The sequence below is a fragment of the Cnephaeus nilssonii genome (assembly GCF_951640355.1).
Source record: "Cnephaeus nilssonii genome assembly, chromosome: 7".
In the NCBI taxonomy this organism is placed as follows: Eukaryota; Metazoa; Chordata; class Mammalia; order Chiroptera; family Vespertilionidae; genus Cnephaeus; species Cnephaeus nilssonii.
Window position 1 is genome coordinate 103207720 of NC_137078.1, and position 12814 is coordinate 103220533.

The window sequence follows — 12814 nt, forward strand, 5'->3', positions numbered from 1 at the left end:
AGGGACCGTCCCGTGAAGCGGAAACTGCTCTCCTGGCTCTGACCCTCCTTGGTCGGGCGAGGCCAGTCTGACCACCAGGGTGTCCTGAATCTTTTGGCGAACTGCCCATCTAAGCATCACCGTCTCTATTTTGCTTTATTTTTCCTACCAGAGTGTTGGGTTTTTATTGCTGATTTGTAAGCGCTCTCTATAGGGGTCCTCTGTGGTGCACTCTGTCCGTTGCCGATGCACTGACGTCCTCACAGGCACGTGTTTACGGAGCCCTGGGGAGGCTGTGACCCGGCGAGGCGAGGGCGCCCGGGGTCCCCGTGGGCCCCAGGCCCCGTCTGACGCCAGGTCGGTGGCGTTATCACTGCCTCTTACGGAGAAAGAGCGAGAGCGGCACGTCCCGCCCAGTGCCCGAGCGGAGGCGCGCGGGAGCCGTGACCGAACCGGGCCTGCGCCGGAGCCGCCTCCCTCGCGCCACCCTGGAGCCTGGCGCCCGCGGCACAGAGGACGTGCACACGCCCTCCCGCTCGCAGACCGCGGGAGCCGCGGCTGGAGAACCGCAGAGCCAGCGTGCGGGGCGGGGCAAGGGGTGGGGCCTGCGGAGGAAGTGCGGCTGGCGCGCGGCATTCTGGGGCCGGAAGCGGAGCTCACGTTGCAGCCGGTGGGCATGGCGGGGGTGCGGGGCAGCAAGCGGTGAGTGGCGAGTCTGGGGGCCGATGAGGCTTCCCCGCGGCGCTCCAGTCCGCAGGGGCCCCTCTGCGCCCCTACGTGTCCGGGCAGCGGGGCGGGCACCGGGCTGGCGGGCGGTCGTGATTCCGGTGTCGGGGCCCGCAGGCGCCTGGCGGAGCTGACGGTGGATGAGTTCCTGGCCTCGGGCTTTGATTCCGAGTCCGAGTCGGAGCCTGAAGCAGCCGAGGAAGCCCAGGCGCGGGCGGCGCGCGGAGCCTCCCGGAACCCGGATGGGCCAGGCGGGAGCCCCTCCGCCAGGTGAGCGGGGCGTGTCCCCGGGCGTGTGGGCAGCACCCCTTTTGTCGTCCCGGCGCCCCAACCGCGGGCTGCTGACTGTTCCTGGGGCCTCAGCATTGCGGTCTGGGGATCGATGGCCCCTGCCCCGCACCCTCGGGCTTATTTACTCTTTCACCGGATGCTTACCGAGCGGCCGTTCGGTGCCTACCTAGCCTGGTTTGGAGGCGGGCGTAGGCTGGTCCGGGAGGCCCCCTCAGGCTGGGTGAGCCAGGAGGTGCAGGGAAGACAGAAAGGGAAAGCGGGAGCGTGGCGGGCATCTCGTGCTGAGTGGAGTGGAGTGGAAGGTCGTTGGAAGAGGTGACAATTAACCAAAGACCTAAGGGAGCAGGCGGCGCCGCCGGTAGGGGAAGCAGGTCCTGGTGTTGCAGGCGGCAGGACAGCCGGGTCCCGAGCTGGGAGCGGGCCTCCCGCGGAGGTGAGTGTGGCTGTGGCAGGAGAGGGGTGGACCTGGAGAGGTGGTGGTGGGGCCCTTTATAAGGCGTTCCAGTAACAAGGGAAGTCGCAGGGATTTGTGCTGCGAGTGAAGGAATGGCACGTGACAGATGACACCGCGAGCCACCTGGGCTGCTGTAGGCGCAGGGATGGGGACAGGGAGAGACCCTTGTGGTGACTGAAAGATGATACTGGTTAGAGAGGAGGCGGGAGGGGTTTTGAAGATATTGCTGGTGAGATCTCCTGACACAGTGCATGCTGGGTATGAGAGACAGACAGAGGTTGACCTTTCACCTGAGTGCCTGGAAAGGTAGAGTTGCCACCACTGAGGTAAAGCAGGGGTGGGCAGAGCAAGTTTGGGGGAGCCCCAGGTTCAGTGTTGTGCATGTTGGGTTTGAAATGCACCTGCTGAAACGTAGAGAGAGGCTGTGGGATGTGTGAGCTTGGAGCGTGGGGCACAGAGCGATCTTAAAACCTACCCCCTAGAAATCCCCTGCCTTAATTGTGGGTAGCTGTTGTGAGGGAGCAGGTTAGCTCCCTATCTTCCCAGAAGAGGCCAGCAAGCTGGCAGTGGGGAGGCCAGGAAGCCTTACCTCCCACCCCTACTGGCTCTGCCCATCCGTCTGACTGGATGACTGACCCCCGCCTCCCCAGTCGACGTAAAGGCCGGGCATCTGAGCACAAGGACCAGCTTTCTCGGCTGAAGGACAAAGACCCCGAGTTCTACAAGTTCCTGCAGGAGAACGACCAGAGCCTGCTGAACTTCAGCGACTCCGACGGCTCTGAGGATGGAGAGGAGCAGCTGCACTCCCTGCCCGACATGCTGGAAGTGAGGACCCGGACGGAGCTGGTTGGGGGCAGGGGGCACACTCCTGGCCTCTACTTCCTGCTCTAGCCCGACCCTCTTGTGTCTGGTGCAGGAAGCCAGTGAGGAGGAAGGTGAGGAGGACAAGGATGGGGCCTCCAGAGGATCGAAGGGGAAGAAGAGGGAGTCTACCCCAGTGACCCTGGCCATGGTCGAGAGATGGAAGCAGGCAGCAAAAGTGAGAAATGGCTGGACACCCCCCCCGCCCCCCCCCCCCTCCGTTAGCAGTCGGCCTGACTCGGTTGAGTTACATGGTACTGTGCAGATGGGAGGTCTCCTTCTCCTAGCAGCCAGCTACTTCGCATAGCTCTTCCTCAGGCAAGGAGGCTCCAGGACTGCATTGTCTCCTCAGTCAGATCCTAGGGGCTCTGCCTGCTCCTTTGCTCTCAGTCTCTCTCTTTGGCTCCTTGCTCCCTGAAGTCTCTTGTGGGCAGGATATGGTCTCTGTGCCTTTGCTAGTTGGTCAAGTCAGGCCCCTTCTTCTGAGGGTCTGGCCGTGGTTTCTGTAGGGAAAGGAAGGGACGGAAAGGGAGAACTCCAGAAGCTGTGCACAGCTGGCATCGTCCAGATCTGGGACCCTCAGCCCCTCCCCTGTGGCCCCTGAGCTGGGCTCCCTGCCTGACCAGGAGGATTTTGGACTCTGTCTTTTTATTCCTGGCACATGGAACACTGTCCTCACCTCTCCCTTGTGTGAGAATGAGGGCGAGGGGTGCCATTCTCTCCTAGGGCAGGTTCTGGGAGCTGCTGGCTGCCTCCCCCTCTGTCCAGCACAGCCGATGGCTCCCTCAACATTCTGGGTTCTGTTGCCCCTTCAGCAACACCTAACTCCAAAGCTGTTCCATGAAGTTGTGCAGGCGTTCCGAGCAGCTGTGGCTACCACCCAAGGAGACCCAGAGGGTGCTGAGGCCGTTAAATTCCAGGTCACAGACAGTGCTGGTGAGCTGGGGCCAGGGGACCTGGGATACAGGCTCTCTGTTCCATCTGCTGTCCTGTAAGCGGCATCTGTGGTCCTCTCGTTGCAGTGTTCAATGCTCTGGTCACTTTCTGCATCAGAGACCTCCTTGGCTGCCTCCAGAAGCTGCTATTTGGAAAAGCCCCAAAGGACAGCAGCAGGTGAGGGGGGGTGGGGTGGAGGGTACTCAGGGCCCTGCAGTGTGGGGAAAGCAGAGGTCTGGGACCTGGCAGTTCCCTCTGGGCCCAGCTGGCACAGAGGGATGTTGGGGACAGCAGGCTCTCTCTGGGCTCTGGGGAGAGGCTCGGCTCCCAGGGCCTGTTGGAGTGGCCCTGTCCTTTTCTCTTCCTGAGAAGGGACATTCTCTGCCCAGAATTTCTCGGGGACCACAAACTGCTTCCTTTTGTTCCCGATTTTCCCCGTTCAGAATTCTTTCTCCCTCTCCCCTCTCCCTCTCCAACTCCCTTCCTCCCCTCCTCCTTTCCTCCCTCCCTCCTTCCTTCTCTTACTCTATTCTTCTCTTCTTCCTCTTTGGATGAACAGTCTTGTTCACTCTCCTTGCCCTTTGCCCTGCAGCTGCTGGGTGTGTCTCCTAGGGGGTCCTGGTCGATGGTGGTTTTGAGAACCTTACCTTGCACGTTAAGGGTTAGAGGTAGATCAAGCAGAGAAGCTGTATTCAGAGGAGGGAGGAGGGCAGCAGATTGGTAGAACAGGGGTTACTTGGGGCAGGGAGGGCCACACAACCACATGGCCCAAATGCCTTTCAAAGGAAGAAAGAAGTGTCCAGAGAGAGGCCCTCTGTCATCACCTGGGCCTGGTGGTGGTGGTCAGGCTGGACTGATGGATTGAGGGGGGTTGGGCCGAGTGGAGGCACCCTGTCTGTCCAGGGCAGGGTGGAAAGGGGACCGGCAGTGAGTGTGCGGGCAGCCGATGCAGTATTGGCGGTGCCCTCCTGGGAAGGAGGCCGCTGCGCTGCCCTTGCTGGAGGAAGTGGAGAGCACTGCCTCCTGGGCAGAGTGAGCTGCCACGGTGCCCCTGGCCTTTGCCCCTTCATGTACTTCAGCAGGTGGTTTTTAAAAAACATGTTTTTATTGATTTTTAGATAGAGAGGGAGAGAGAGACATTGATGACAGAGACTCGTCCGTCAGCTGCCTCCCACACGTCCCTATTGGGGATCGAGCCCGCAACCCACCTCTTGGTCCATGGGATGACACTCAACCCACTGAGCCACACCAGCCGGGCCACTTCAGGGTTTTTGTTGTTGTTGATCCTCACCAAAGGGTATCTTTCCATTGATTTTTAGAGAGAATGGAAGGGATGGGGAGAGGCAGAAACATTAATGTGAGAGAGACATATCGATTGGTTGCTTCCCACACGTACTCTGCACCCCGACTGGGGCCGAGGATTGAGCCTGCAACTGAGGTACATGCCCTTGCCTAGAGGAATTGAACCCAGGACGCTTAAGCTGCAGGCTGATGCTCTATCCACTGAGCGAACCGGCCAGGGCGACTTTGATTTTTTTTTTTTAAAGCTTGTTTGGGCCACAGAAAACCTGGTTGCAGTGGTGGTGGTTAGCACCTGGGTTAGACCGCAGAGCCCTCCCTGCCTGTCGCAGGTGTGTGCCCTCTGGGAACCCTGGGGAAGTGGCAGTCTATCCCTCAGGCATTGGTCATGGCCACTCTCGAGAGGGTCTCCCCACAGGGCCCTGTGTCCTGTGCAGGGACAGAATGTGTAAACTGGGGGGTGTCTAAGCTTTGGGTCTCACTTGGTGGGGCGGTGTGGTCTCTGCAGGTTGCTGCAGCCATCCAGTAGCCCGCTGTGGGGGAAGCTCCGGCTGGACATCAAGGCTTACCTGAGCTCAGTCATACAGGTGTGGTGTCCACGGGGGAGTGGGCGCTGCTGGGTCACCAGGGCCTGTCCATGGGCAGTGGGGTCTGGACCTTCTCTGTGTCTCCATGTGGTGGGTTTGGCGGCGCTGACCTCCTGCTCCCCCAGCTCGTGGCCTGCGTGGCAGAGGCGACGGTGGCGGCGGCCGTCCTGCAGCACATCAGCAGCTCCGTGCCCTACTTCCTGACCTTCCCCAAGCAGTGCCGCATGCTGCTCAAGGTGGGCATACCCCATTGGCGTGCTCAAGTGCATGTGGCTGCCCTCAAGCATGCCCCCCACACCGGGGTCTGCCTCGGGCAACACAGCTGGGCGTGTGGGAACAGGTTCTGAGCTGGGGCTGCTTTTCAGCCATGTCCATGGATGCCTCTGGCTGGACTTGGGGAGGCCGGGGCTGGCTGTGACGTCTCGCTCGTTGCAGAGGATGGTGGTCCTGTGGAGCACAGGCGAGGAGACAGTGCGAGTGTTGGCCTTCCTGGTCCTCATCAGAGTCTGCCGGCACAAGAAAGACACCTTCCTGAGCCCCGTCCTGAAGGTAGTGTGGCCAGCGCTTCCCACCCCTGCTGCCCCTGTTTGTGTCCATCGAATCAGGGTTTAGAGGCTCAGCCTGAGGGCTGGCAGGCTGCCTTCGTGGTCAGCACCTCTCACTGCTCAAGGCAGACCCAGGTCCTTGTCACCTTTCCTCCCTGAGAAGGGGTGGTGACAATGATGGCATCCCTACCCGCTCCCTGCCTCTGTGGACTGCAGTGTGCAGCTGTCCCCTCAGTGCACAAGGACATCGGGTGTGGAGGGGGCAGGGACTCTGGTGCCCAGCTCCAAACCGAGGGTGGCCTGCCTCGCACGGGGAACTTCCAGATCCCCCTGCATAGGCCTGGCAGCAGGGCTCCTCCCTCTCAGTCCCTCATGGTCCCTTTGCTGGCCCCCAGACTTGTTCCTGCTGGAGCTCACCCTCCCTTGGTACTGGGCCCTCCCTCTGACCGCAGACTCTGTGCCCAAGGTTTGGGGTACATCCCTGTGGAAGCTGAGCAGCAGCAGGGGCCCCAGGGGAGGGTCTGCAGCAGACACGGCCGGATTGTGGTTCTGAGAGGCAGGAGCTCTGAGGGTCAGACCCAGGTGTCGTGGTGGGCCTTGGGGCCTGGGAGCTCAGGCAGCTGTGACTGGTCTTCCGGCAGCAAATGTACATCACGTACGTGAGGAACTGCAAGTTCACCTCCCCCAGCACCCTGCCCCTCATCAGCTTCATGCAGCGGACACTGACCGAGCTGCTGGCGCTGGACACCAGCGTTGCCTACCAGCATGCCTTCCTGTACATCCGCCAGCTCGCCATCCACCTGCGCAACGCCATGACCATGCGCAAGAAGGTATGTGGCTGGGCTGGGGCAGGGTCCTTGCTGTGGGGTTGGGAGGGGCTCAGCCTGCTGGGGCCTGTGCGCATGGCGCAGAGGAGGGGCTGGGCCCTGGGGACCCTGTTGACCTGGGGGCTCCCTGCAGGAGACACACCAGTCCGTGTACAACTGGCAGTTCGTGCATTGCCTGCAGCTGTGGTGCCGCGTCCTCAGCACCATCTGCCCCAGCGACACCCTCCAGCCCTTGATCTACCCCCTCGCCCAGGTCGTCCTCGGCTGCATCAAGTGAGTCTGAGTGTGTGGGGCCCTGAGGCCTGGAGGGCAGGTCACAGGCTTCCTGTAGGGGTCCTCTCCCAGGTGGCCAGGCCTTTAGGGAGGGTCTGCAGTCTGTGACTTGGCGACACCCGTGGAGGGGCTGGGCTGGAGCTGTCTGCGGCCTGTACCCTGCGTGGGAGGACACCCAGGCTTGGGTAGCTCGGCTTCTGGGTGGCTTGCGCCGTGAGTGCCTCCCTAGTGTCTCTGTCCGAGGATGCAGCAGTGTGCATTCTTGGAGAGGGCCACGTGCAGTTTGAAGGGGATTGGGTTTATTCGCACAGGGTTCTTGGACAGAGGGAATCCTGGATGTGAACATTGGGCATGTGGGTCTCAGCAGAGAATGGAGGAGCTGTGCGTGGCCTGGTGGCTGTTGGCCAGGAGGGGGCAGCCCTGTCCTCCTGAAGGAGAGTTGAAAGCTGTGATGAAAGGCTTGAATGAATGATCCCTACAAACACATTAAAATGAAACAAAGTTCAACCTGGTTGGGTGTCCCCTCAGCTCCATAACTGAGTAAGGAGTCAAGTCCTGAAGGCCTGTGTCCTGCTCTGTTCTGTCAGGAATCCGGTGGGGCAGGTGTGGCCAGTGACCCTGAGAGGGGTGATAGGGAGGATCCCTGCTGCAGTTGGGGCTCCATGGGAAAGGTCAGGGCAGTGCCAGGAGGGTGGGGCGGGCTTGTGGGATCCTGGGGGCTGGGCCTCGACTCACTCCCATCCTCCTGCTCCTAGGCTGGTCCCCACCGCACGCTTCTACCCGCTGCGCATGCACTGCGTGCGCATCCTAACGCTGCTCTCCGAAGGCACCGGCACCTTCATCCCCGTGCTGCCCTTCATCCTCGAGGTGAGCAGGGAGGTGAGCGGGCGAGGCCCAGGTGCTGCAAGGGCATCGCTGTTCTGCCTAGGCTGGTGGCATGTGTTAGTTGGCAAGAGTAGCAGTGAGGACAAGGCAGCTGCCTTGTGGGGTGGACCAGAGGGTGCTGGTTTTAGGGCACAGACCTGGGTCAATCTGGGCATTTGCCCGAGATGAGTGCGAGCGGGAGATCCAGGCCGGAAACCCAGGTCTAATTCCAAGGCTGCATCTGCCCTCTGCACGTCCACGTTTGTGTGCACGAGAGTGTGCATCTGCGTGTGCATGCTCACATAAGCTCAGTTGGGAAAGGCTGTGGTCCAAAGCCCAGAAATCCACTGGTGGTTAGGCCCCAACCCAGGAAATACTCAGAAGTTCACACCCATCACCCACCAGACAGCTCAGAGCTATGCCTCAGGAAGGCAGAGGTCAGGTTTGTGGTTGCCCTGGAGCAGGAGGGGGAGGGCGGGAGCCTCAGGAACCTCCTCACTCGATGCCCTGAGGCAAGGACAGTGCAAGATTCATGCTCATAGAATGACCCCCCACCCCCACCCCAGCCCTGGTGTCCAGGCATGAAGCTCCCCACTGCTGGCCAGCTCAGGGCACCTGTCTCTGTCCTCTGCCTACTGTCTCCCTCACCTGTTCTCTTTCCTCCTTCACTTTTGCACTGACGCCTACTGGGCTCGCCATAGCTACGTCCCGCACATCCCTAACCCAGGGGTGCAGGCCTCTCTTCTCCAGAGAAAACTGACCACAGAAGTGGAAGCCGAGCTCTCTGCCTCCGGGGAGCCCCAGCCCTTCCCTCCCTGGGTGGAAAAGGGGTTAAGAGCAGCCTGTGTGGGAGATCAGACCACCCCCTTCCCTCTAGGCTGAGCCAGGCTGGTGCAAACACCCTGCCCTTCCGGGGACCACTTTGTTGTCCACACATCACGGCTGCTTTTCATCTGGAGCTGACATGAGCTCAACTCTGTGGAGTCTCTTGTTGGGGGTGCCTTCCCCAGTTGGGCTCCCCCAGCCTCGGCCCACATGCCCCTCAGGAACTCATCCCGATTACCCCTGAGGCAGGAACAGAAGATTCATGCTTATAGAATGACACCCCCCCCCCCCCCCCGCACCTCCCTAGCGCTGGTGTCCTGGGGAGAAGTGCCCAGCTGAGAGGCCAGGCACTCACCCTGTTCCCTGGGCTGCCTTAGCCTCCTGACCAGGGGCGGGGGCTCCTCCCCAAGGCAGGACCCATACAGAGCACAGCCTGCCCTCTGTAGAGGACGAAGAGGCAAGGCTGCCAGCTCCCGCCTGAGACCTCGTGCCCCTCGGTGTGTTGCTCCTGGGGATGCAGCCCTTGGGGACATGATCGTGGGTGAGGCTGTTGTGGTGCTGGACTGAAGGACTCTTGTCTCCAGACGCAGCTCCTGGGGCGCTCAGGCTGGGTTGTAGGGGAGGGTCAGCAGCAGCAGTAGGAGGAACCGTTGGCCAGGGTCCCACTCTGGGGGGCGAACAGGCTCTTGGGCCAGGGGGCTCTGTGGGGCTGCAAGTCTGGCACTGCCTCTGGCCACTTGTCCCTGCTCTCATGACGGGTCTCCAGGGACCCGAGTGGGGGTGGGGTGCAGTGGGATGTGGGCACTGCAGTCTGGCTGATGAGGCCGTCGGTCCTGCAGGTTTTCCAGCAGGTTGACTTCAACAGGAAGCCGGGACGGATGAGTTCCAAGCCCATCAACTTCACTGTGATCCTGAAGCTGTCCAAGGTCAACCTGCAGGAGAAGGCTTACCGGGTAAGGCTGGCCTCCAGGGAGGGGCTATGGAGGGAGTGCCCCAGGTGGGGCCACCGCAGGATGTCAGAGGACACGGGTTGGCATCCTGAGTGACCATGGAGGCAAGAGGAGTGTGGACAGGAGGGGCTTGCTGCCCTGTGGAGTTTTTGCATAGACTCTCGTCGGCTCCCAGGGTCAGGGAGCAGACACCCGTGGGCCCCAGCCCCATGAGCCTGAGTGAAGCTGTGGGTCCCCACCTCTTCCTGCCTTGGAGAGGGAGCTGGCATTCAGCCTGTGAGGGAGGTGCCTGAGCTCTCCTCCCGTTGCTCCTCAGGATGGGCTGGTGGAGCAGCTGTATGACCTCACCCTCGAGTACCTGCACAGCCAGGCCCATAGCATCGCCTTCCCCGAACTGGCGCTGCCCGCCATCCTGCAGGTGAGTGCCCGCTGTCCGGCTCCCTGCCCTGCCCAGACCCCTCTGTGACCTACTGTGAGGCTGACTAGACTGTGTTTTAATGGCCTCAGCTCCCTGTTTACACAGGGGCGGAAGAAGACAGCCTGTCTCAGCCACAGAGCCAGTGGTGGGACGCTGGCCTGGGTGACTACCAGGATCCCAGGCCTGCCACAGCCCAGGGACAGATGGCCCTGAGTCTTTCCTGGGGGAGTTGGGACTGAGTGGGCTGGTCTCCTGGCTGCATGCCTCCCCTGTGGTCCTGAGTGTGGTACGAAGGTATGGCTACCTCAGCTTCCTTCAGGCGATAGGGGGGCCGGGGGCGCGCCCTCCCTCCCGGAAGCCCCTGCTTTTAGCCTAGATGTTCCTGTTTCAGGGAGGCCTGTGCCTCCTGGGAGCGGTGCTGCCTGTCTGCATAGCCCTGGGGTGGGGCTGCCTCCACCCAGTGCACTGGCTCAGAGGCCCAACGGGACATGGGTTCGGGTGGGCAAGGCTCTATTTCTGGGCTTGAAGCCCCACAGGTCAGCACTTTTTTTTTTTTGTAAAGAGCCAGTGGTATTTTAGGCTTTGCAGTCCTGTGTTTTCCACAACTGCTTGATTCTCCTGTCGAAGGAAAAAAACCCACAAGTGTGTAAAGGAATGAGTGGCTGTGCCAGTGCAGATTCATGTACGGGGGATCCGAGGGGTCAGGCCCTGGTTCTCAGATGGCTCCGCCCCCACGCCTCCACTTCTTTGGGCACACGTGGGGGATGGGCCCCTGGCTGTGTGCAGAGCAGCCCTGTGGGGAGCTGGCTGAGCCCCTCTTCCTTCTGCAGCTGAAGTCCTTCCTCCGAGAATGCAAGGTGGCCAATTACTGCCGGCAGGTGCGCCAGCTGCTGGAGAAGGTGCAGGAGAACGCAGACCACATCTGCAGCCTCCGCCAGAGGGCCTCCTTCGGCGTGGCCAACCGGCAGGCCGTGGTCAGTGGGGAGGGCACCCGTGTGTGGCTGGGGCTTGGGGTTTTGCCCAGGATGGAACGTGACCCAAACCTTTCCCCACAGGATGACTGGGAGAAGCAGATCCGAGAGGAGGGGACTCCGCTCACCAAGTACTACAGCCAGTGGCGGAAACTGAGGGACCGAGAGATCCAGCTGGAAATCAGTGGCAAAGAGCGGGTATGGGCTGGGAGGATGTCGGAGCCTGGGCACGCCCGGCTGGATTGTTCTGAGATGAGGACCTAGCACCCTGGCTATGACTTGATAAGACAGGATGGGGGTGGAGCCTGTTGGGGACAACGTCTGCAAGGGTGGCAGGGCTGGGGCTGCCCTGAAGGATGTGGCTGTGACCTGGATGGCACTTAAGGCCAGTGGATGGCTGGGGCCTCCTCCCTCACTGGGCGGGTGGCTGTCCAGGAATCCTAGGGATGCTCACTAGGCTTCGGGAGGAAAAGTGGCCCAGCAGGTGTTTGTGTGAAGGAAGAAAACAGGACACTGGGTCTAGGTGTGGAGGGTTCTTGCTGGTAGCACGGCTGTGGCTGTGTGGCCGGGCTGGCACCCAGGGCTCCTGCACACGCTCACCTTCTGCTCTTGTTTTGGGCCTTCCAGCTGGAAGACCTGAACTTCCCCGAGATAAAGCGGCGGAAGCTGGGGGACAGAAAGGATGAGGACAGGGTGGAATTCAAGGATCTCTTTGACCTGGACAGTGATGAGGATGATGCTGCAGACTTCTCAGAGAGAGGTGGGCCTGCATGGCTCGGCCTGAACTCCCAGGGGTTGGGCAAGCAGGCCTGGAGGAGGGGCACCTACTCCCACCTCAGCTCCTGTTTGCGGGGGCCACTCTGCCCTTCCCCACCACTTTCCTTTCTTTGAGATGGGCCTCCTGGAATTGGAACATGTGTTCCTAGGCCTTGTCCCTCTCCCCACTACTCTCCAGGGCAGTTCTGAATCTTTTCCACTTGCACAAAGGAGGCCCAAGGGGAGGGTGGGTGCAGGGCTGTGAGCCCAGATACCCACCCCTTGTGCCTCTGCTCGTGGACCCCTCCCATGGGCTCTTCCCCTTGGCCCCCAGTTACACCTAGGTCTCCTGGAGCTCAGCAGGGAGTAGAGGAGGAAGACCAGGATGAAGACGATGAAGACCAGGACGGCAGCAGTAGCGGTCAAGAAGTTAGCAACTCAGAGGGTGAGTGGTTCCTGAGGTCAGGGTTGCTGTGCCCTTTGAGCCTGTGTGCCCAAAGCTCCTCCCTGGGGATATAGGGCCAGCTGCTCTGTTCCTGCTGGCCCTGGCAGCCAGCAGCAGTGGCATTGATAAATTAATTAGTGCTGTGATTAATTAGTGATGAGTAACGCCCAGGTTGGCTTCTGATAAAGCAGAATTTATGTAGCCTCGGTGTCTCCCTGCAGATGGAGGCTCAGATGCAGAGTCAGGGCTGGCCCCCCAGGAGCTGTGGCGACTGCTGGCCCAGGGGCCGGAGGATGAACTGGAGGACCTACAACTCTCTGAGGAGGACTGAGGGCCACTGGCAGTGCCCCATCTCACCAGCAGTTTGGCCTTGGGGTCAGTGCCCATACCCCAGGAAGGACAGTAGATGGCGGACAGGGCTTTATTTTTACAACATAAAAGACCAGGAAGTAGCAAGCACTGTGCTGATCACTGGAGTGGCAGCCTTGGTGACTGACACATGCACTGTGGAGCCTGCCCACTGCTGCACCCGAGGGTGCTGGGCGCCCGTGAGGGAAGCTGAGCTCTCACCTGATGTCAGGATGCTGAAATCTCACTGCAGTCCCAGTTCCCAAGGGAGCCAGTGGCCGCCTGGCCAGCGAACCGCTTGTCTTTGGTTTGTCTACAGCACCCAGGTTGGATCCCAGGTGTGTGCGCCAGGCTCTACGTCACCCCCAGAAGTCTTTGAAAACACATTCTTTTCCTCTTAAGTCACATGTTTTCTTTTTAAAAGTTCTTTGTGTTTTTGCTTCCAAAACCAGAGGAAAA

General features: G+C 60.7%; 1 protein-coding gene across 1 annotated transcript; it reads left to right on the forward strand.

Moving 5' to 3' along the window:
- The first annotated feature begins 578 nt into the window (after positions 1-578).
- On the forward strand, positions 579-12781 carry NOC2L (NOC2 like nucleolar associated transcriptional repressor). The gene is made up of 19 exons (XM_079778015.1): positions 579-681; positions 823-975; positions 2101-2275; positions 2367-2489; positions 3127-3247; positions 3334-3424; positions 5055-5133; positions 5259-5369; positions 5569-5682; positions 6320-6508; positions 6639-6778; positions 7534-7645; positions 9307-9420; positions 9734-9835; positions 10666-10809; positions 10891-11004; positions 11434-11566; positions 11897-12007; positions 12229-12781. The coding sequence occupies exons 1-19, from the start codon at positions 656-658 to the stop codon at positions 12336-12338; spliced, it is 2262 nt and encodes a 753-aa protein (XP_079634141.1). The 5' UTR covers positions 579-655; the 3' UTR covers positions 12339-12781.
- Positions 12782-12814: the final 33 nt, after the last annotated feature.

What these genes read in the sequence shown, in the direction of transcription:
- NOC2L (XM_079778015.1), top strand. Translation starts at nt 656, where the DNA reads ATGGCGGGGGTGCGGGGCAGCAAGCG. An exon ending in CCAGGTCACAGACAGTGCTG is followed by an intron (nt 3,248 to 3,333) that starts GTGAGCTGGGGC and finishes CTCTCGTTGCAG; the next exon opens with TGTTCAATGCTCTGGTCACT. An exon ending in TGCAGGAGAAGGCTTACCGG is followed by an intron (nt 9,421 to 9,733) that starts GTAAGGCTGGCC and finishes GTTGCTCCTCAG; the next exon opens with GATGGGCTGGTGGAGCAGCT.